Here is a 22,840-nt window from a genome sequence, read left to right on the forward strand (position 1 = left end):
AGGTGTCCGCAGGTGGGGGGAGAAAGGCAAGTTCTATTGTGCAAGCAGAAAGAACAGTACAGTAGTGCCTCACAAGACAAATGCCTCACAAGACGAAAAACTCGCTAGACAAAAGGGTTTTTCGGTTTTGCGTTGCTTCGCTAGACGAATTTCCCTATGGGCTTGCTTCGCAAGACGAAAACGTATGCACTTTTTTCTTAAAGCCGCTTGAAGAGGCGCAGTTGCGACGGACCGTGCTTCGCAAGACGAAAAATATCGCAAGACGAAAAGACTCGTGGAACGAATTATTTTCGTCTTGCGAGGCACCACTGTACATTTTCTTTCTTTCTTTCTTGACTGCTCCCATAGGTCTATGCTGCGATTATGGGATGCCAAAAGGTATTTGTGACCCGCATCCTCAGGCACCCCAAAATGTGTTCCTTTTATTTAGTAAGTAGTCATCCCCTTCATGGATCACTGCCTTGCCGTGGCGAAGGGGCTTGAATAACTCAGAGAAGCTATGAACTACGCCGAGCAGGGCACCCAAGATGAACAGGTCATAGTGGAGAGTTTTGACCAAACGTGATCCACCTGGAGGAGGAACCGGCAAGCCACTCCAGTATCCCTGCCAAGAAAACTCCATGGACAAAGACAACAGGCATATAAAAGTTATGACGCTGGAAGATGAGCCCCTCAGGTCAGAAGGCGTCCAACATGCTACTGGGGAAGAGCGGAGGACAAGTACAAGTAGATCCAGAGCTGATGAAGCGGCTGGGCCAAAGCCGAAAGGACACTCAGTTGTGGATATGCATGGAAGCGAAAGGAAAGTCCAATGCTGTAAAGAAAAATATTGCATAGTGTCAGGGGTTCAGGAGCTGAGGCACAGGAAAGGGAGGAAACGGAGAGCGAAGGGGAGGAATACGAAGGAAACATGAGCGATGACGGCGGCCCGAGATCTCCGAGTCTTTCCAGTGAATCGGAAGATTCACAGAAAGGAGCGCCAGTGGTCAGAGCAAGGGGGGCACCTAGGGGGACACCCCAGGAAGAAGGGACCAGAGGGGACTCAGAGAGCAGCAGTTGGAAATCGGGGCCAGCTTCCCCACCAGAGCGCAGTAGGGAGGAAGGGTCCCAGGTATCGGGATCCGGCGACTCGCCACAGGCGGGAGGGCTTGAGTCAGGATTGGCCACACCTCCGTCGGGGAGTGAGGAAACGGTCAAGAGGAAGGTGAAAAGTTGGGCGCGCGCGCCAAGTTCAAATGCACAGGAAGGCGGCACAGTAAGCAGCCCGGAAAGGGAGCCAGGTCCTAAAGCCCGCCGCAAAGAGGGAGAAGGGTCCGGGGGGTCGGCGTCGGAAGAGTCCAGGAAGGAAGAGACCACGGGGGGCAGAGGGACCCAGAGAAGGAAGGAAAGGCGGAAGAGGTGGAGTAAGGCTAGAGTATTAAGTTGGTGTACAGGAGGCGGGGACTCAGACGGAGCTTCGCCGGTCTAGCTTCTAAGACGTAGAGCTGCACGCTGCAGCTTGGAAATGGAAACTGTAACTCAATAAAGACTTTTATAAAGTGGACGCTGGCTAGCGTGATCCTCTGTGAGCTGGGATCTGGGAGCAGCTCTGACACATAGGAACCTGGAATGTAAGAACCATGAACCTGGGTAAGTTGGATGTGGTCAAAAATGAGATGGCAAGAATAAATACTGATATCCTGGGCATCAGTGAACTAAAATGGATGGGAATGGGTGAATTCAGTTCGGATGACCATCATATCTACTACTGTTGGCAAGAAACCCGTAAAAGAAATCGAGTGGCCCTCATAGTGAACAAAAGAGTGGCAAAAGCTGTACTGGGATGCAATCTCAAAAATGATAGAATGATCTCGATACGAATCCAAGGCAGACCTTTTAACATCACAGTAATCCAAGTTTATGCACCAACTACTAGTGCTGAAGAAAATGAAATTGACCAATTCTATGAAGACTTACAACACCTTATAGAAATGACACCAAAGAAGGATGTTCTTCTCATTATAGGGGATTGGAATGCTAAAGTAGGGAATCAAGAGATAAAAGGAACAACTGGCAAGTTTGGCCTTGGAGATCAAAACATGGACATCACCAGATGGGCAGCATCCAAATCAGATTGATTATATTCTCTGCAGCCAAAGATGGAGAAGCTCTATACAGTCAGCAAAAAGAAGACCTGGAGCTGACTGTGGCTCAGATCATCAGCTTCTTATAGCAAAATTCAAGCTTAAACCGAAGAAAGTAGGAAAAACCACTGGGCCGGTAAGATACAATCTAAATCAAATCCCTTATGAATACACAGTGGAAGTGAGGAACAGGTTTAAGGATTTAGATTTGGTGGACAGAGTGCCTGAAGAACTATGGATGGAGGCTCACAACATTATACAGGAGGCAGCAACAAAAAGCATCCCAATGAGATGCTTTTTCATCCTGGAGAAGAGTGACTTGTGGGGTGCCACAGGGTTCTGTCTTGGGCCCGGTCTTATTCAACATCTTTATCAACGACTTGGATGATGGACTCAAGGGCACCCTGATCAAATTTGCAGATGACACCAAATTGGGAGGGGTGGCTAACACCCCAGAGGACAGGATCACACTTCAAAACGACCTTGACAGATTAGAGAACTGGGCCAAAACAAACAAGATGAATTTTAACAGGGAGAAATGTAAAGTATTGCACTTGGGCAAAAAAAATGAGAGGCACAAATACAAGATGGGGGACACCTGGCTTGAGAGCAGTACATGTGAAAAGGATCTAGGAGTCTTGGTTGACCACAAACTTGACATGAGCCAACAGTGTAACGCGGCAGCTAAAAAAGCCAATGCAATTCTGGGATGCATCAATAGGAGTATAGCATCTAGATCAAGGGAAGTAATAGTGCCACTGTATTCTGCTCTGGTCAGACCACACCTGGAGTACTGTGTCCAGTTCTGGGCACCACACTTCAAGAAGGACACTGACAAACTGGAACGTGTCCAGAGGAGGGCAACCAAAATGGTCAAAGGCCTGGAAACGATGCCTTGTGAGGAACGGCTAAGGGAGCTGGGCATGTTTAGCCTGGAGAAGAGGAGGTTCAGGGGTGATATGATAGCCATGTTCAAATATATAAAAGGATGTCACATAGAGGAGGGAGAAAGGTTGTTTTCTGCTGCTCCAGAGAAGCGGACACGGAGCAATGGATCCAAACAATAAGAAAGAAGATTCCACCTAAACATTAGGAAGAACTTCCTGACAGTAAGAGCTGTTCGACAGTGGGATTTGCTGCCAAGGAGTGTGGTGGAGTCTCCTTTTTTGGAGGTCTTTAAGCAGAGGCTTGACAACCATATGTCAGGAGTGCTCTGATGGTGTTTCCTGCTTGGCAGGGGGTTGGACTCGATGGCCCTTGTGGTCTCTTCCAACTCTATGATTCTATGAAAAGGAAATGCAAGAAAGCAAAGTGGCTGTCCAATGAGGCATTACAAATAACGGGGGAGAGAAGGCAAGCAAAATGCGAGGGAGATAGTGAAAGATACAGGAAATTGAATGCAGACTTCCAAAATATAGCAAGGAGAGACAAGAAGGCCTTCTTAAACGAGCAATGCAAAGAAATAGGGGGAAACAACAGAATGGGAAGAACCAGAGATCTGTTCAAGAAAATTGGAGATATGAAAGGAACATTTCGTGCAAAGATTACCATAATAAAAAACAAAAGTGGTAAGGACCTAACAGAAGCAGAAGACATCAAGAAGAGGTGGCAAGAATACACAGAGGAATTATACCAGAAAGATATGGATGGCTCGTACACCCCAGGTAGTGTGGTTGCTGACCTTGAGCCAGACATCCTGGAGAGTGAAGTCAAATGGGCCTTAGAAAGCACTGCTAATAACAAGGCCAGTGGAAGTGATGGTATTCCAGCTCAACTATTTACAATTTTAAAAGATGATGCTGTTAAGGTGCTGCACTCAATATGCCAGCAAGTTTGGAAAACTCAGCAGTGGCCAGAGGATTGGAGGAGATCAGTCTACATCCCAATCCCAAAGAAGGGTAGTGCCAAAGAATGCTCCAACTACCGCACAATTTCACTCATTTCACACGCTAGCAAGGTTATGCTTAAAATTCTACAAGGAAGGCTCAAGCAGTATGTGGACGAAGAACTCCCAGAAGTGCAAGCTGGATTTAGAAGAGGCAGAGGAACCAGAGACCAAATTGCAAACATGCGATGGATTATGGAGAAAGCTAGAGAGTTCCAGAAAGACATCTACTTCTGCTTCATTGACTATACAAAAGCCTTTGACTGTGTCGACCACAGCAAACTATGGCAAATTCTTAAAGAAATGGGAGTGCTTGATCACCTCATCTGTCTCCTGAGAAATCTCTTTGTGGGACAAGAAGCTACAGTCAGAACTGCCATGGAAGAATGGCAGATGAAGGTGATGGACTACATGGAATTGGCAGAAATGACTGGCAGAATCCGAGATCAGGGAGAAGAGGTGGTGGAAGAAGATTGGAAAAAATTTAAAGACTACTTGCAGAAATACTGTAAAATTAATGAATGTTAAAGAGATGTTGGATTAAAAACAATGCGGTATTGGTAAAAAGATTAACAAGAGTATGTAAATATGGATTGATAATGGTGGAAAATATATATTTATAATAGGTTAAGATGTTGAGCAAGGACAAATGACAGAGGGTAAGAACTTGCTGAATTAAATATCTGAACTGGAATACAAAAAGGGAGGTGTGAGGAGGTCAGGAAACTAGTAAATGAAGTATAAGATATGAAAATATTGATTTCTTTCTTTTTTTTCTTCTTTTTAACTTTTCTATTTTGCATTTTTCACGTGTTTTGTTTTTGTATATTTGTAGCTCTTTTTTCTTTTATTAGGGTTATTCTTTGTTTTTATTTTTTATGTTTAAACTTTGAAACTCTTTATTGTTTGTAAAATTTTAATAAATATTATTTTAAAAACAAAAACAAATACAGTCAGAACTGGATATGGAACAACTGATTGGTTCAAAATTGGGAAAGGAGTACGACAAGGCTGTATATTGTCTCCCTGCTTATTTAACTTATATGCAGAATTCATCATGTGAAAGGCTGGGCTGGATGAATCCCTAGCCAGAATTAAGATTGCCGGAAGAAATATCAACAACCTCAGATATGCAGATGACAAAACCTTGATGGCAGAAAGTGAGGAGGAATTAAAGAACCTTTTAATGAGGGTGAAAGAGGAGAGCGCAAAATATGGTCTGAAGTTCAACATCAAAAAAACTATGATCATGGCCACTGGTCCCATCACCTCCTGGCAAATAGAAGGGGAAGAAATGGAGACAGTGGGAGATTTTACTTTCTTGGGTTCCATGATCACTGCAGATGGTGACAGCAGTCACAAAGTTAAAAGATGCCTGCTTCTTGGGAGAAAAGCAATGACAAACCTAGACAGCATCTTAAAAAGCAGAGATATAGTTAAAGCTATAGTTTTCCCAGTAGTGATGTATGGGAGTGAAAGCTGGACCATAAAGAACGCTGATCGCTGAAGAATTGATACTTTTGAATTATAGTGCTGGAGGAGACTCTTGAGAGTCCCATGGACTGCAAGAAGATCAAACCTCTCCATTCTTAAGGAAATCAGCCCTGAGTGCTCAATGGAAGGACAGATCGTGAAGCTGAGGCTCCAATACTTTGGCCACCTCATGAGAAGAGAAGACTCCCTGGAAAGTCTTCCCTGGAAAGTGATGCTGGGAAAGATGGAGAGCACAAGGAGAAGGGGACGACAGAGGACAAGATGATTGGATAGTGTTTTCGGAGCTACCAGCATGAGTTTGACCAAACTGCGGGAGGCAGTGGAAGACAGAAGTGCCTGGCGTGCTCTGATCCATGGGGTCACGAAGAGTCGGACACGACTAAATGACTAAACAACAACACACCCACTTGTACACTCCAGTCATAACCACTTCAAACCTGTGTCCCAAAAAAGGTTAGCCAGCCCTGACAGTCACCAGTGAGTATGAGTTAGGGAGAAATGTTCCCTCTCAACTGAACAAGGTGGATCAGTTAGATGCAGATCATGAGGAAGATCAGTTGGATCTTCTCACCGAAAAAAGAATGTTGGGTGGTGGGGAGCAGGGGAGAAAACCTCACACAGCATCCTCTACATGCAAAACAATATTAGTTGCTCTAGAGCAGTATTGCCCAAACTTGGGTCTCCAGCTGTTTTTGGAGCTGTTAGCTAGCAGGACCAGTGGTTAGGGATTATGGGAACTGTAGTCTAAAAACAACTGGAGACCCAAGTTTGGGAAACACTGTTCTTAGAGGGAAAGAATCCAAATAACTTTTGCAGATATGGAAAACTACTGGCTCCCCAGATGTGGCTGAACTATAACTCACATCAACCACTGCCAATGGTGATTGATGATGGGAGTTGCAGTTTGGAAGGCCAAAAGTCTTAACTGAGACACCATAATAAAATCATTTTAAGCCCACTAGATAAAATTCTCAACTCCCCACTCACACTTCTCACATACAACTGAATAAAAAAAAGCATTCCCCAGGGGATGTCTGGCGATTCCACAAGCAGCAGAAACCTTTGCCACATTGGCTTTCTCCTGCTGCATTCTGTTATTCTGACCAGCAGACAAAGAGGTAACAACATTGCATCTCATTGCTACATTTGTATGGTCGGCTCAGAAAAGCAAGTAACATACACAGTGGAGTTGGAATAGAACCTCAAACAGCAAGCCCTTAACCTCCAGCTATGTTTCAACTCCTCTCAATTTTCAGCTTCACAGAAATTCAGTCCAGAATTTACAGGAAGCTGAATGGGCTTTGAATTCATTTTTTCATCAGGAAGATAAAGCTTACTGTTAACTTGGTAAGCAAGCAGCGCTTACCAGAGAAAATAAAGATTCCAGGGTTCTTCAAATCTGAGTGCTCTAGATTCTAGACATAAAATATTACGTCAGCTCTAGATTCAGAAATGGAAGGTTTTCATGTTGAATACAACAGCTCAGTTGGTTAGAGCATGGTGCTGGTCGCAGGTTCAATCCCCATATGGGACAGCTGCACATTCTTCCATTGCGGGGGTTGGACTAGATGATCCTCAGGGTCCCTTCCAACTATATGATTTGCTTCCAGAAAAGTGATAGCTCAAACCTAGGACAGGGAAGGTCATACTGTTCACACAAGAAGCTTTTTGGGTTTTAGCAGGAGGTGGGGAGTGAAGGGAGAACATAATAGAGGTTTTTCAAATTACAACCATACAGAGACAGGGAAATATTTACCATCCTCTCAATGTCAGATCATGAGATGACTGGAGGTAAGTTCAAGATGCACAAAAGCAAAGTCTGTCTTAACAGACACAACACATTTAACTTACGGAATTTGCTATTATTCAACTTACTGATGGCTGTTGCATAGCTTTGGGAGACTTTGAAAAAGGCTTTTGAGAAATGGTTCCCTGCTCTGCTTTACTGCAAACAAATCACAGAGACTTGAAGAATTCAACTTTATCCATTATGATTTACAACCCTGAATATGAATGTGATCAGAGTGGTCGGCTGCTGTACAGAAATCCGCCCCCAACCCAATATTGCATATGACTGCATTTCATTAGACAGGTAGCCTGTAGCTGGATTCTTTACTTGCCTTCTCCCTCCAAGCCCAAATTATTACAAGTTTTGTATTTTGATTTTTAAAATGTGGTTGTGTTCTTCTGCATAATTGAAAAGGGAATATAAAGAGTTTAAAAAGGAAGAAGGCTTTAAAATACAATGCAGCACAACTGTTGAGGCCCACATGATCACTAAGTGGAACTTTAATATACAGAGGCAGCATATATCTGAATGCCAGATCTCAGGAACAAAGAAAAGATCATCAGCCTTGTTGCCCTGCTTGTCAGCAACCCAGAGGCACCTGGATGACCGCGGCTGGAAACGGGATGCTGAACTAGAGAGACTTTCATCTAATCCAGGCCATGCTGACAGGGCCAGATTAAAATCCAGAAGCCATACTATATGCATAAACACCTGCAGCCACCCAAACTGTTTGCCAGAAAGCCCCATCCCAGCATGCAACCCAAAACATGCAGGATTTCTCAGGGGCTTGATGAAACGCAGTTCCAGTGTTGATGTCTGTGGCTAGCAAAAAGATGCAGTGATGGGATGGCAAGACACATCTCATGCAAAGCAAGCCATCTTGTGAGTAAGCAGGAAAGAGGAGGGAAGAAACAAGGAGGCTGAACGACACAACTGAGCAGATGTGAAGAGGCACTAACCATAGCAAAATGCAGACACTGTCTCCAGCGGCACTTCTGGCGCTTGAGGTTCCTCCCACCAAACTTGGGCTTGTCACAGCAAAAATCACAGCGGCCACAATCCATTTTCAGCAGGCAGGCTTCACACTTGCCACACTTACGGTTTCGCCGGCTAGCAGAGGTCTGCTGCAGTGGATGGAAAAACACAGGCAATCAGGAAGAGCCAGGCAGATTGCGCTGTAAAGAATGAGCAATGAGTAATCTCTGTGGGTACCCAAAAGACAGTGAGAACCTTCTATGGTGGCAGGTCTATTCTTTAAGCAACTATTAAAGAAAGTCTATTCTTTAAGCAACTGTTGCCTCCTTTCAAAACCTTTTATCAGCTGATCTTCCACAGGCAGTAACAGGAAGAACACAGCTTGATCCAGGACAACCCCAATTTTTGTGTGCTGTTTGTCATCAGGAACAGAGGCTCAACTCCAAATACAGTTTTCATTCTCAACTGTGAAGTATGAAGTTTTAGAATGGCACTTCTTACTGTCAACTGGTCACGGGGTTCTTGAAAACAGACCTCCACACAAGGCTTGTCAGATCTTTCACAGGCACTCAGAGTCTATGCAGATTCAATGTGTCAGACACACTGCTTTTGAACTGCCCAATATGACCTTAAGATGCTGCCAGAGAAATCTGCTAAGCTTTTGGACACAGATGGACAGTCCACTAAGGATTGCAGCAGCCCACTTTACAGGCATTCCAAGGCCAATCCATCCATCCTGCCTTGTGCTTTATGATTCTGGCAGTCACCTTTTTGTGGTTACGTTTAAATGGGACCTTAGGGTTAAGGGTAGATAATAAATAAATAATAAGCATTTCTCAAGCACCCCTCCTTTTTCCTTCTTTCCCCAGAAGAAGAAGAAGAAGAAGAAGAAGAAGAAGAAGAAGAAGAAGAAGAAGAATAGTAGTAGTAGTAGTAGTAGTAGTAGTAGTAGTTTGGATTTGATATCCTGCTTTATCACTACCCTAAGGAGTCTCAAAGCGGCTCACAATCTCCTTTCCTTCCTAGAATCATAGAATCATAGAATCATAGAGTTGGAAGAGACCACAAGGGCCATCGAGTCCAACCCCCTGCCAAGCAGGAAACACCATCAGAGCACTCCTGACATATGGTTGTCAAGCCTCTGCTTAAAGACCTCCAAAAAAGGAGACTCCACCACACTCCTTGGCAGCAAATTCCACTGTCGAACAGCTCTTACTGTCAGGAAGTTCTTCCTAATGTTTAGGTGGAATCTTCTTTCTTGTAGCTTGGATCCATTGCTCCGTGTCCGCTTCTCTGGAGCAGCAGAAAACAACCTTTCTCCCTCCTCTATGTGACATCCTTTTATATATTTGAACATGGCTATCATATCACCCCTTAACCTCCTCTTCTGCAGGCTAAACATGCCCAGCTCCCTTAGCCGTTCCTCATAAGGCATCGTTTCCAGGCCTTTGACCATTTTGGTTGCCCTCCTCTGGACACGTTCCAGTTTGTCAGTGTCCTTCTTGAATTGTGGTGCCCAGAACTGGACACAGTACTCCAGGTGTGGTCTGACCAGAGCAGAATACAGTGGCACTATTACTTCCCTTGATCTAGATGCTATACTCCTATTGATGCAGCCCAGAATTGCATTGGCTTTTTTAGCTGCCGCGTCACACTGTTGGCTCATGTCGAGTTTGTGGTCAACCAAGACTCCTAGATCCTTTTCACATGTACTGCTCTCAAGCCAGGTGTCACCCATCTGGTATTTGTGCCTCTCATTTTTTTTGCCCAAGTGCAATACTTTACATTTCTCCCTGTTAAAATTCATCTTGTTTATTTTTGCCCAGTTCTCTAATCTGTCAAGGTCGTTTTGAAGTGTGATCCTGTCCTCTGGGGTGTTAGCCACCCCTCCCAGTTTGGTGTCATCTGCAAATTTGATCAGGATGCCCTTGAGTCCATCATCCAAGTCGTTGATAAAGATGTTGAATAAGACCGGGCCCAAGACAGAACCCTGTGGCACCCCACTAGTCACTCTTCTCCAGGATGAAGAGGAACCATTGATGAGCACCCTTTGGGTTCGGTCAGTCAGCCAGTTACAAATCCACTGAGTGGTAGCATAGTCAAGACCGCATTTTACCAGCTTCTTTACAAGAATATCATGGGGCACCTTGTCAAATGCCTTACTGAAATCAAGGTAGGCTACATCCACTGCGTTCCCTTCATCTACCAGGCTTGTAATTCTGTCAAAAAACGAGATCAGGTTAGTCTGACATGACTTATTTTTCAGAAATCCATGCTGACTATTGGTGATCACAGCATTCCTTTCTAGGTGCTCACAGACTGTTTGCTTAATGATCTGCTCCAGAATCTTCCCTGCTATTGATGTCAGACTGACTGGGCGGTAATTATTTGGCTCCTCTCTTTTCCCCTTTTTGAAAATAGGGACAACATTTGCCCTCCTCCAGTCTGCCGGGACTTCGCCTGTTCTCCAGGAATTCTCAAAGATGACTGCCAGTGGTTCTGAGATCACATCTGCCAGTTCTTTTAATACTCTTGGATGCAGTTCATCTGGCCCTGGAGACTTGAATACATCTAAACTAGCCAAATATTCTTGTACTATCTCCTTAGTTATTCTGGGCTGTGTTTCCTTTGCTGAATCATTTGCTCCAAATTCTTCAGGTCGGGCATTGTTTTCTTTATCGGAGAAGACTGAGGCAAAGAAGGCATTGAGTAGTTCAGCCCTTTCTGTGTCCCCTGTTTGCATTTCACCATCTTCTCCTCTGAGTGACCCCACAGTTTCTTTGTTCTTCCTTTTGCTACGAACATACCCATAAAAGCCTTTTTTGTTGCTTTTAACCTCTCTAGCAAGCCTGAGTTCATTCTGTGCTTTAGCTTTTCTGACTTTGTGTCTACACGTGCTGGCTATTTGTTTGAATTCCTCTTTGGTGGTTTCCCCCCTTTTCCATTTTTTGTACACATCCTTTTTTAATCTTAATTCAGTTAAAAGTTCTTTAGATAGCCACCCTGGCTTCTTTAGGCACCTTCCATGTTTCCGTCTCATTGGTATTGCCTGACGTTGTGCTTTTAGTATCTCCCTCTTAACAAACTCCCAGCCATCATGAACTCCCTTTCCTTTTAGTATTGTTGTCCATGGGATCTCACCCAGCACTTCCCTAAGTTTTATGAAGTCGGCTTTCTTAAAGTCAAGAAATTGAGTCCTAGTATGCTTGGCTGCTCCTTTCCGCTGTATAGTAAACTTCAGAAGAGCATGATCACTCGCGCCTAATGATCCTTCCACTTCTACCCCACTAACCAGGTCATCAACATTGGTTAGGACCAGATCTAAAATGGCTGTTCCTCTTGTTGCTTCTCCCACTTTCTGGACAATGAAGTTGTCTGCAAGGCCAGTGAGGAATCTGTTTGACCTTATGCTCTTGGCTGAGTTTGACGTCCAACAAATATCCGGGTAATTGAAGTCCCCCATTACTACTATCTCCCTTCCTTTTGCATGCTTGGCCATCTGTTCCAGGAAGGCATCATCTATGTCCTCCGTTTGGCTTGGGGATCTATAGTAAACTCCCACAATGAGGTCTCTGTTATTCTTCTCTCCCTTAATTTTGACCCAAATGCTCTCACTTTGGCTTTGAGGATCTAAATCTTGGATCTCTTCACAGGTATACACATCCCTGACATATAACGCCACTCCTCCTCCTTTCTTGTCTGGTCTGTTTCTCTGAAATAGATTGTATCCCCCCATTATTACATTCCAATCGTGGGACTTATCCCACCAGGTTTCAGTGATGCCTATTATGTCATATTTAGTTTGCTGTACCAAGAGCTCAAGCTCATCTTGTTTATTTCCCATGCTTTGCGCATTAGTGTACAGACATTGAAGTCCATTAATCATTCCCCCGTGTCTCTTATTTAAGGATTTTTTCCTCCCACCACTAGGTCCGTGTGCTGTTTTCTCCATTTGGTCTATGACATTTGGATGATCATCTTCATTAATTGATAGGCTCCTACCTTCAGGAGCACTGTCTCCCTCCCCCACATTAGTCAGTTTAAAGCCCTCCTGATGAGGTTTCTGAGATTTTTGGCAAAAACATTTCTCCCAACCGTTGTGAGGTGCAGCCCATCACTTGCCAGAAGTCCATCTTCAAGAAACTGCAGTCCGTGATCTAAGAATCCAAACCGTTCCTGTTTACACCATTTACGAAGCCAGCTGTTCACTTCCACTATTTTCCCCTCTCTCCCTGGGCCACGTCGTTCAACTGGGAGGACAGATGAGATGACAATTTGTGCATTTAGTTGCTTCAATTTCCTGCCGAGAGCCTCGTAGTCTCTTTTGATCTTCTGGAGGCTATTGCTTGCAGTGTCATTGGTTCCCACATGAACCAAGAGGAAGGGGTATTTGTCAGTGGGTTTTATGATTCCTTGCAGTCGTTCAGTTACATCTTGGATCATAGCCCCGGGGAGACAGCACACTTCCCGAGACATCTTGTCAGGCCCACAGATCACTGCTTCTGTTCCCCTCAGTAGGGAATCCCCTATCACCACTACACGCCTCCTCTTGGGTTTGGTCGGGGTTCTTCCGTGAGCTGTCCGTTCCAAGGTCGCCTGCACATTCCCTGAGGACTGACTTTGCTGCTCGTCTTCATATACCTGATCGACTGTAATGAGGGAGAGATCCTCAAATGGAGTCTGCTCTTCGTCTTCCATGCTAGGGGAGAGGACCTCAAAGCGATTGTGTATTTCTAAGCAATCAGAGTGAACCCTGGGCCTCCTACTTCTTTGAGTCACGTTTCTCCATATATCTGGCTCCTGTGTTGGTGAACTAGACTCCTTCTCAGGGGAGTCCCCTGTCTCCTCCTTGGTGGAGACGGTGTGCTCTGTTGCTTCCAAGAAGAGCTCCAGCTCTCTAATTCTTTGGAGCGTAGCTACACGTTCCTCCAGTTGCTGGACTTTGTCTTTTAAGAGAGCAATCAACATGCAATTGCTGCAGGTAAAGCTGCCTGCAACCTTTGGCAAGATGGCAAACATTGCGCAGGAATCGCAGGCGACTGCAGCTGTTCCCTCCCCTTCCATCTTGAGATCGTGTCGTTGGGGTTGGCTACAGAGGTCCTCCATCATAAAAAGCTTGAAGACAGGACAAATAACTTCCCCCCCACAAAAAAACACCTAGATCTCCCCCCACAAACGTTTGAGACTAGCTCCCCTAAATCTAAAAGATGGATCTAACTGATGAGCCACAAAGAAAGATGGATCTAACTAATGAGCCACAAAGAAACACACACACACAAGAAAACCCTTTTTGCTCCTTCTTCAACTGATGCCCTGCAAACTCTGATAAGCTCCTCCCACAGCTAATCCCCTGCCTCAACAGAAACCCTGCCCCCTCTGACCTTTACACAGGGAAAACAGCTAATGAGCCACAAAGAAACACACACACACACAAGAAAACCCTTTTTGCTCCTTCTTCAACTGATGCCCTGCAAACTCTGATAAGCTCCTCCCACAGCTAATCCCCTGCCTCAACAGAAACCCTGCCCCCTCTGACCTTTACACAGGGAAAACAGCTAATGAGCCACAAAGAAACACACACACACAAGAAAACCCTTTTTGCTCCTTCTTCAACTGATGCCCTGCAAACTTCCTCCCCCCACAACTAACACTCTGTGAGATGAGTGAGGCTGGGAGACTTCAAAGAAGTGTGACTGGCCCAAGGTCACCCAGCAGCTGCAGGTGAAGGAGCGGGGAAGCGAACCCAGTTCCCCAGATTACGAATCTACCGCTCTTAACCACTACACCACACTGGCAAGGTCTCAAATCTCAAAAGGCAAATTTGATAATTAACTCCGAAATGTTAAAGATTATGTTAACAAGATTAGATATTTAGGTATACAAACTACAATGAAAAATGTAAACCTATTTGAAGATAACTACAGTGGTACCTCGGGTTACATACGCTTCAGGTTACATATGCTTCAGGTTACAGACTCCGCTAACCCAGAAATAGTACCTCGGATTAAGAACTTTGCTTCAGGATGAGAACAGAAATTGTGTTCCAGCGGTGCAGCGGCAGCAGGAGGCCCCATTAGCTAAAGTGGTACTTCAGGTTAAGAACAGTTTCAAGTTAAGAACGGACCTCCGGAACGAATTAAGTACTTAACCCGAGGTACCACTGTATATTAAACTATGGAGCCAAATTAGAAATGATCTTGAAATTTGGCATAGGTTAAAACTATGTATTTGGGGGAGAATAGCAGCAATCAAAATGAATATACTCCCAAAGGTCTTATTTCTCTTCAAAATGATCCCTATATTTAATAAAATGGATTGCTTTGACAAGTGGAGAAGGACTCTATCAAATTTTATATGGCAGGGTAAAAGATCTTGTATAAGATTCAAACTCCTTACAGATAAGAGAGAAGGTGGGGGGTTGGCCTCCCTGATTTTAAGATCTACTTTGAGACCTCCTGCCTCTGTTGGATTAAGGAGTGGATTCGGCTTGAGAATAGCTATATATTAGACCTTCAGAGGTGAGAGATAGAGGGGCAGTGAAGACTTGGACTTGCGAGTCGGTGAAGGGGGGGTTGTCAGACAGAGCCAATCAGCAGACCTTAGTGATGTGGCCCCTTCTGGAACACGTCCGACAGTCTCTGAATCGACACTTGGCACAGGAATGGTTGCCTCCACAGTCGGCACATTCCGGTTGGCCCTTGGACTTCTGTTGGAACTTCCTGCGCTCCCGCTTTGTCTGGTGCACGTCATCGTCTTCACTGGAGGATGCCTCATCACTGCTGGCCTCTTCGTGATGCACTGGAACTGGCTTCCTAGCAAGACGTGGGCTGCTGGCCTTGCAGATCTCCTGGGCCACAGCCTCCACAGCTTCCAAGGCCACAGCCTCCTCAATGGCTTTCTGCAGCGTGAGGTCTGGCTTAGCGAGGAGACGCCGTTGAAGATGGATGTCCCGGACCCCGCAGACGATTCGATCCATCAGGGCATCGTCTAAGTCTCGGAACTCGCAGTGCATTGCAGCCTGTCTGAGGGCAGTGGTGTAGTTGTTGATTGACTCCCCTCTGCCTGGTTCCGGTGGTAAAACGCATGGTGGGCAGCAATCTTGGATGGCTTTGGCGTGTAGTGGTTGTGGAGCTTCTCTTGGATCGTGTCCCATGGTGTTGCCTGGACTGCTTCAGGTGCAACCAATGCTCAGGCCGTCTCAAACACCTCAGGCCCACAGAGGCTGAGGAATAGGCCCCGCTTACGCTCCTGTGATACTTGCGTCAGCTCGTTGGCTTGGAGGTAGCAGTCGAACCAAGCGAGGTAGGAGCCCCATGATTCAGAGGCTGGCGCAAACGGCGGTAGAGGCACAAGTGAAGCCATGATTCCGATGCCGGCGTGAAGAGCGATGGATGGAACACAGTGCTCTAGCCAGAACAGTCAGCTCTGAATTGGTTCTGTCCGGTGATTTCGCTCAGTGATTTCGCTCAGTGATTCAGCTCAGTTCAGAGGATGGCCGCATCTGGCTGTGCTCTGGTGTCCATTGATCCCACCTTCGTCGCCAGTGTTAAGTTGTGGGTTGACATAGCAGACGACACAGCGATTTCTCCAAAGCAGCTCTTTATTTGTAAGCTGGAACAGAACTGAACTGAGGAGCTCAGTCAGCCTGCTTATATAGAGCTCCAGAACAATTGTAACTGTTGCAACTTTCTAAAACTATCCAATCACTGAATGTCACTTTCGATCCTTCAGTTGCATACAAACTATCCAATCACTGAACATCACTTTCGATCCTTCATTTGCATAACTATCTACAGTATCCCCCTGCTGGCCCAGGGTGAGAACTTTAGTACGTAACAAAAACGTTGCAGTAATTTTGAGGATGAAATTTATCACCAACCTTCGCAGAAATTGCTCACGTGCTAGCCTCCATTCTCAGGATGGGGTTACCGTACTAAAATAATCTTATTTGTGTAACATAAAATGAATGTGCCTCATTTCCTCTGTCATGGGTCAGTGGGGATTTAGCTTCACTTAACAGCATAACACTTAACAGCTCGATGACATAACATCAAGCCACACTTGGATTATTTACTTCTGTGTGCTTGTGTATCTGTGTCGCCCTTGTATCAATTTGGAACTATTCTCTCACCTTTCCTTTCATATGTATGCTACTGATTACTTCTGCCATTTTAATTTTAGAGACAGTGTTTAATTTAAAAAGGATCAGTACTATAGAATGGTGGTAGCAATACATTGAAGACAAGTAAATATTTTAGGGAGGGTGGTCCCAGAGCTCTGGCTGCATCCCAGAGCCCTAGTGCCACCATCGCAAAGAGGAAAAAATGGATAGACTTTGGTACTCTTTTGTCCTCCCCCCCCCCCATGTCTTTCTATCTGAGCTGGCTCCTTGCCTGTTATGTTACATGCAGGTGGGGTTCCTCTCTGTGTAAAGTCTTCAAGCTGGCCCTGCATGCGCCTGACAAATCTGCCCCATTGTCAAAATTTATCTTTCCCCCAACCTCCAGTCTCCGTTGTTGTGTGTCCTGCCTGAGGGGGGAAAACAGGAGACGGGTGGCCATCGGTCAGGGATGGTCTAGTTGAGATTCCTGCATTGCCCCTCGATGACACTCAGGGATCCCTTCCAACCCTACAATTCTCTGGTGCAGGTTTGTGCAGAGTTTTAGGTACAAGTGGGACGCAAGGGGTGCAAAGGATAGCAGCCCATCTTATGCACCATTGGCTTGGGAATAAGTCCCACTGATCATGATGAGACTCAAAGGCGAGTAGATTGCTGCTGTGCAGTCCAGTTTTTTAAATAAATGTTTTCCTTTTAAGATAATACAGAGCATGGTGAAATCACAATAAATAAAACCTCCTCTTCAGTTGTTTCAAGCACTACTACACGTTCCACATAATATCTGTACTGCATTGTTTAGCGTGGCAGCACCTGCACTTTGGAATTCCCCGCCTATTGCAATAAAGCACATGCCTTACTAGACTCTTTTCGGGCAACTGCTAAAAGCATTCTTCTTTAGGCAAGCATACCTAGATGCTTAGGAAGTTGAAGCAATTTTAATCTTAATGTTTTGTATGTTTTAAAGTAGGATTCTTAATTTTTCTTGACTTTACTGCTTTGGTGTTTTTTTGTTTTTTGTTTTGGTAAACCACTTTGCAGGTTTTTTAAAAATAAGTAATTAAGTAATAAGTTGGATATCAAACATGTGGTTGAAGGACGTCACACGGGCATTTGGGTATAAGGGGAGGTGGTTGCAGGGTTAGATGTGGGGAATTTGCAGAAATAATATATTCATGTTATGTACAGTGATGAAGGTGTATGGCAATTAACATGTAATGTGAATTACACTGGTACCTCGCAAGACGAATGCCTCGCAAGACAAAAAACTCGCTAGACGAAAGGTTTTTCCGTTTGCGATTTGCCTCGCAAGACGAATTTCCCTATGGGCTTGCTTCGCAAGACGAAAACGTCTTGCGACTTTGTTAAACCATTAAAACCGTGCTTCGCAAGACGAAAAATTCGCTAGACGGCAAAACTTGCGGAACGAATTAATTTTGTCTTGCGAGGCACCACTGTAATTGAAAATAATAAAATTTAATAATAATAATAATAATAATAATAATAATAATAATAGAAGCGAGTTTCCCAAATAACACGCACTGCAGTCTCATTAAATGCTAATTAGATTTCAAGTTGCTTATTGCTCTCTCTACTTCTTTCCTGGGCACATAGCTGATTTAGCTTTTCAAACTACAGTGGTACCTCGGGTTAAGTACTTAATTCGTTTTGGAGGTCTGTTCTTAACCTGAAACTGTTCTTAACCTGAAGCACCACTTTAGCTAATGGGGTCTCCTGCTGATGCCGTGCCGCCACCACGCAATTTCTGTTCTCATCCTGAAGCAAAGTTCTTAACCCGACGTAATATTTCTGGGTTAGCAGAGTCTGTAACCTGAAGCATATGTAACCCGAGGTACCACTGTATTTTCAGATTGCGACACATCCATGGGGGTGGACAGGGTGGGCTGCTAAAGCCCTCACAATCCCTCCCCTTCCCGATTCAATTTCCAAGGCTTCATCAGCTCCCAACACAGTTAATGTTTTCCATTCCACTTGGGAGTGCAGACTTCTGGGTGGACTCCATTGATTCCCATCACATGATGAGAGAAGGGGGAAGGAAATGTAGGTCTCCATTTGTGATACACACACCACACAACTTTGGGCACCTGTACACTGATTAAGATCTTAGAAGAAAATGTGTTTCAAATCACTTTCTCAAATGGCTGTAGAAATAAATTGTAGCTGAGCCACATCCCAGAGACCCCCATGCAGAAAAGCCATATGCTTACCACATTGTTCTTCAGCTGGGCAGTGGGATGCTTGGGGGGACGACCAGGTTTCTTCCTTTCCTTCACTGCTCCTAACTGCTTCTTCTGTTAAGAAGAAACCCACGTGAGTTGGGGTGGTCAAGGAGACCCTTCTAGTCTCAGTTGTTCATAGAATCATAGAATCATAGAGTTGGAAGAGACCACAAGGGCCATCGAGTCCAACCCCCTGCCAAGCAGGAAGCACCATCAGAGCACTCCTGACATATGGTTGTCAAGCCTCTGCTTAAAGACCTCCAAAAAAGGAGACTCCACCACACTCCTTGGCAGCAAATCCCACTGTCGAACAGCTCTTACTGTCAGGAAGTTCTTCCTAATGTTTAGGTGGAATCTTCTTTCTTATAGTTTGGATCCATTGCTCCGTGTCCGCTTCTCTGGAGCAGCAGAAAACAACCTTTCTCCCTCCTCTATGTGACATCCTTTTATATATTTGAACATGGCTATCATATCACCCCTTAACCTCCTCTTCTCCAGGCTAAACATGCCCAGCTCCCTTAGCCGTTCCTCATAAGGCATCATTTCCAGGCCTTTGACCATTTTGGTTGCCCTCCTCTGGACACGTTCCAGTTTGTCAGTGTCCTTCTTGAACTGTGGTGCCCAGAACTGGACACAGTACTCCAGGTGAGTTCTGACCAGAGCAGAATACAGTGGCACTATTACTTCCCTTGATCTAGATGCTATACTCCTACTGATGCAGCCCAGAATTGCATTGGCTTTTTTAGCTGCCGCGTCACACTGTTGGCTCATGTCAAGTTTGTGGTCAACCAAGACTCCTAGATCCTTTTCACATGGATCCCACAAAGAAGTTTACATGTTGGGAAATGCTGCAGTATTCTTTTACCTATGCAAGACTTTCAGGCACCTCATGCCCTGCTGAGGTTCAGCCCCACGTGACATGTCAGAGCTTTCCCAAATGAGTCGGGTTGGTGCTTATCAGGGAGCAGGACCCCAGGTAGAAAAGACAGTGTGCAACACCATGATTTCGTCCCACTTTAGTATTTGCACCGAGTCTGATACAGTGTGTATCCCTTGCAATACAGAAAGGAGTATTCTCCAGGAGCAAAAGCACACTATCTATAAACTTTGGACAAGGAGTCGGCAAGGTTTTTGTGGCTTGGGCCAGTTCACAGCCCCGCAAACGCCATGGTGGACCAGAGTGTGCGTGCGTGCGTGCGCAAACGTTATTTCAGGCGTGTGCAGCTTCGATTCCCATTGGCTGCAGGAACTTCCAGCGTTGTGGAAGGTAGTCCCCGCTCTGCTCCACGCCCGTTTAGTGCGGCACACGGAAGCCGACCGAGTGGGCAGCGGGGGTCCTCGAGCGGGCGGCTGGGTCCATGGGCCAGTTAAATGACCCCCATGGGCCGCTTGTGGCCCGTGGGCCTTAGGTTGCCGAACCCTGCTTTGGACCAACTGAGTCTTGATACAGTTAACTTAATAACTCACACAGACTAAGCCTTATTTCCAGTTAAATCATCAAGTGCTGACTGATTTAGGGGAATACCTTGGGACCTTGGGTCCCAAAATTAATCCGTTTCGGAAGCCCATTCTAAAACCAAAGCGTTCTAAAACCAAGGCGTGCTTTCCCGAAGAAAATAATGTAAAATGGATTAATCACAGGCTTTTAAAAACCCCTAAAACAGCAATTTAACATTAATTTTACTTTCTAACAAGACCATTGATCCATAAAATGAAAGCAAATAAGACAGTATTGTAGATGATAAAAATTAAAATTATTTTTTTTCCCCTAACCTGCACTGATGATAGTCATTGTTTGGAGGGGGCAGAGCTTTTATCCATTTCCACAGTCACACAATCAATCAGTAGCTGAACTGGGTTCCACAGAGTCACAAAAACAAAGTCACAAGCCATAGCCACGAAAAAGTCACACAAACAAAAATGGGAAAAAAGCTCCAAATATCAACTTTGTGTTGCGTGGGACACAGCAGCTGACAGACTCAGCAGGAAGCCTCCAATTAGCAGCAGGAGGACTCAATTTAGAAATGGAACAGACTCAACAGGAAGCGGAACATATTTTAATTCCGAGGCAAAGTTCACAAACCGAAACACCTACTTCCTGGTTTGCAATTTACTATTTCCAAGTTGTTTATAAACTAAGCTGTTATAAAACCAAGGTACCACTGTGTGGGAAATTCCATGACATTTTGACATGAATTTCAAAAAGGGCAGATAAGACTACTCAGAGGGGCCACCCAGCTTCGTGGACCAGGAGGCCAGTGACAGTTTCACCCAGGAAGGACCATGCTCAGCAGGGGCTGCTGGGCACCTTATGAGAGAATGAGTTATAGCTGTAGCCTTTATGAGCCTGCTACATATGCCTTTTCAAGAACGTGTCTTTGAAAAGAGAACCCAAGAAAATTGGGGCAATACAGCAAGTGGACCACAAATTAAAGGTCCACAGTGCAAACCAACCTATGATCCTTTCCTTCTCTGCCCTCTTAAGGAAGGCATTTTTCCATTCTTTTAAAATAAATGCTTCTATAACTCCACTAAACAGTACAACGCATCATCAGAGATCTACAACCTCTCCTGGACAATGACAGTTCTCTTTCTCAAGCTCTGGGAGGAAGACCTTTCATTGCCTACAGACAGCCACCCAATCTTAAAGAACTCCTAACCCACAATAATACTACAACCAGACTTAACACGGACACTGGCACCAGAGCCTGCAATAAACCCAGATGCCAACTTTGCTGCCACATACACCCGGACAACACCATTACTGGCCCCAACAACATCACATATACCATCTCGGGACTATTTAATTGCTCATCGTCTAACATTGTGTATGCCATCAAATGCCAACAGTGTCCTTCAGCTCTCTGTTTAAAGCGAGTAAGGAGGTGTCTGCACATGCGAAGCGCCTGAGAGTGAGAGGTTTGTGTGGCAGGTTATGCTGGGTTAAGCACTGCAGCCCATGTGCTTTGCATGGCACCCTCTTTGGTGGAGTCTCCTACTTTGGAGGTCTTTAAGCAGAGGCTTGACAACCATATGTCAGGAGTGCTCTGATGGTGTTTCCTGCTTGGCAGGGGGGTTGGACTCGATGGCCCTTGTGGTCTCTTCCAACTCTATGATTCTATGATTCTATGATTCTCTATATTGGACAAACAGGCCAAACCTTACACCAAAGAATAAACGGACATAAATCTGACATCAAGAATCACAAAACAGAGAAACCAGTAGGAGAACACTTCAATCTCCCAGGACATTCTATACAAGATCTCAAAGTAGCTGTTTTACTACAAAGGAATTTCAGAAATAGACTGGAAAGAGAAGCTGCTGAATTGCAACTCATTACCAAACTTAAAACCATGGAGAGACCTGGTCTGAACAGAGACATTGGATTCTTATCTCATTATACATGACTTAGCCATTTTTCACCTTCTCACCCCTTGCCTTTTCCTGTAAGACCTATTGCAGTCGTTAAGAGTCGTCAACAGGCTCATCTCAGCTATCTGCCAATCTCCCATTCCCACCACCCTTCTGAGTAATACCCCTCCCCACCTTCTCACTATATAGAAGGATCTGGCAACTTCTGTTTCAGTGTATCTGAAGAAGTGTGCATGCACACGAAAGCTCATACCAAGAACTAACTTAGTTGGTCTTTAAGGTGCTACTGGAAGGAATTTTTTTATTTCCACTCACAAAATATTGTTCTGAATCTGTGGCAGCCCTCTGCTTGCTTTCAGATGCAATGATCAAGAACTGGGACATTTCACTTCCACTGGCATTTTCTGCATTTTATCTCCTAAATCTCCTTAAGAGATTTTCTAGAATAAAACAAACAGAAAACAAACAAAAGTCTTCAAGTGGGTAGGGAGGATCCTAGCAAATCACTGGTGCTGCTTTACGCAGATGACGCAGCAATCCTCTCAAGAACACTGGTGAGGCCTTAAAAGAGCCATGAAAACACTGGCAACATATTGCAAGGAGAGCCAATTGGAACTCAATTACCAGAAAACCAAAATTATGGTTTTTGCCAAGAGGCCCAAACCACATACATGGCACATCAATGGTCACAAGATTGAGAAGGTCACTTGCTTCAAAAGCCCATGGCGACTACTTTGCAGGGAATGCCCAGAGAAGCGCAAATGCTATCCTCAAGTACCTCAGGACCAAAGGTGGACACTATATACCTGCAGCCCTCAGACTGTTTGAGGCTAAATCGATTGCACA

General features: G+C 44.9%; 1 protein-coding gene across 11 annotated transcripts in view; it reads right to left on the reverse strand.

The window, feature by feature from the left end:
• The window catches only part of LOC309522493 (uncharacterized protein), a 145,689-nt gene that overhangs the window by 51,631 nt on the left and 71,218 nt on the right, over window positions 1-22,840 (reverse strand). For all 11 annotated transcript variants that reach the window (XM_082205799.1, XM_082205803.1, XM_082205797.1 and 8 more), the window contains 2 exons: window positions 18,611-18,694; window positions 8,251-8,415 (listed from right to left, as the gene is read on the reverse strand). In XM_082205799.1, coding sequence (XP_082061925.1) covers window positions 8,251-8,415; window positions 18,611-18,694 — 249 coding nt within the window. The remainder of the gene's footprint in view (window positions 1-8,250; window positions 8,416-18,610; window positions 18,695-22,840) is intronic.

Source organism: Podarcis vaucheri (assembly GCF_965113315.1).
Source record: "Podarcis vaucheri genome assembly, chromosome: 17".
NCBI classification, from domain to species: domain Eukaryota; kingdom Metazoa; phylum Chordata; class Lepidosauria; order Squamata; family Lacertidae; genus Podarcis; species Podarcis vaucheri.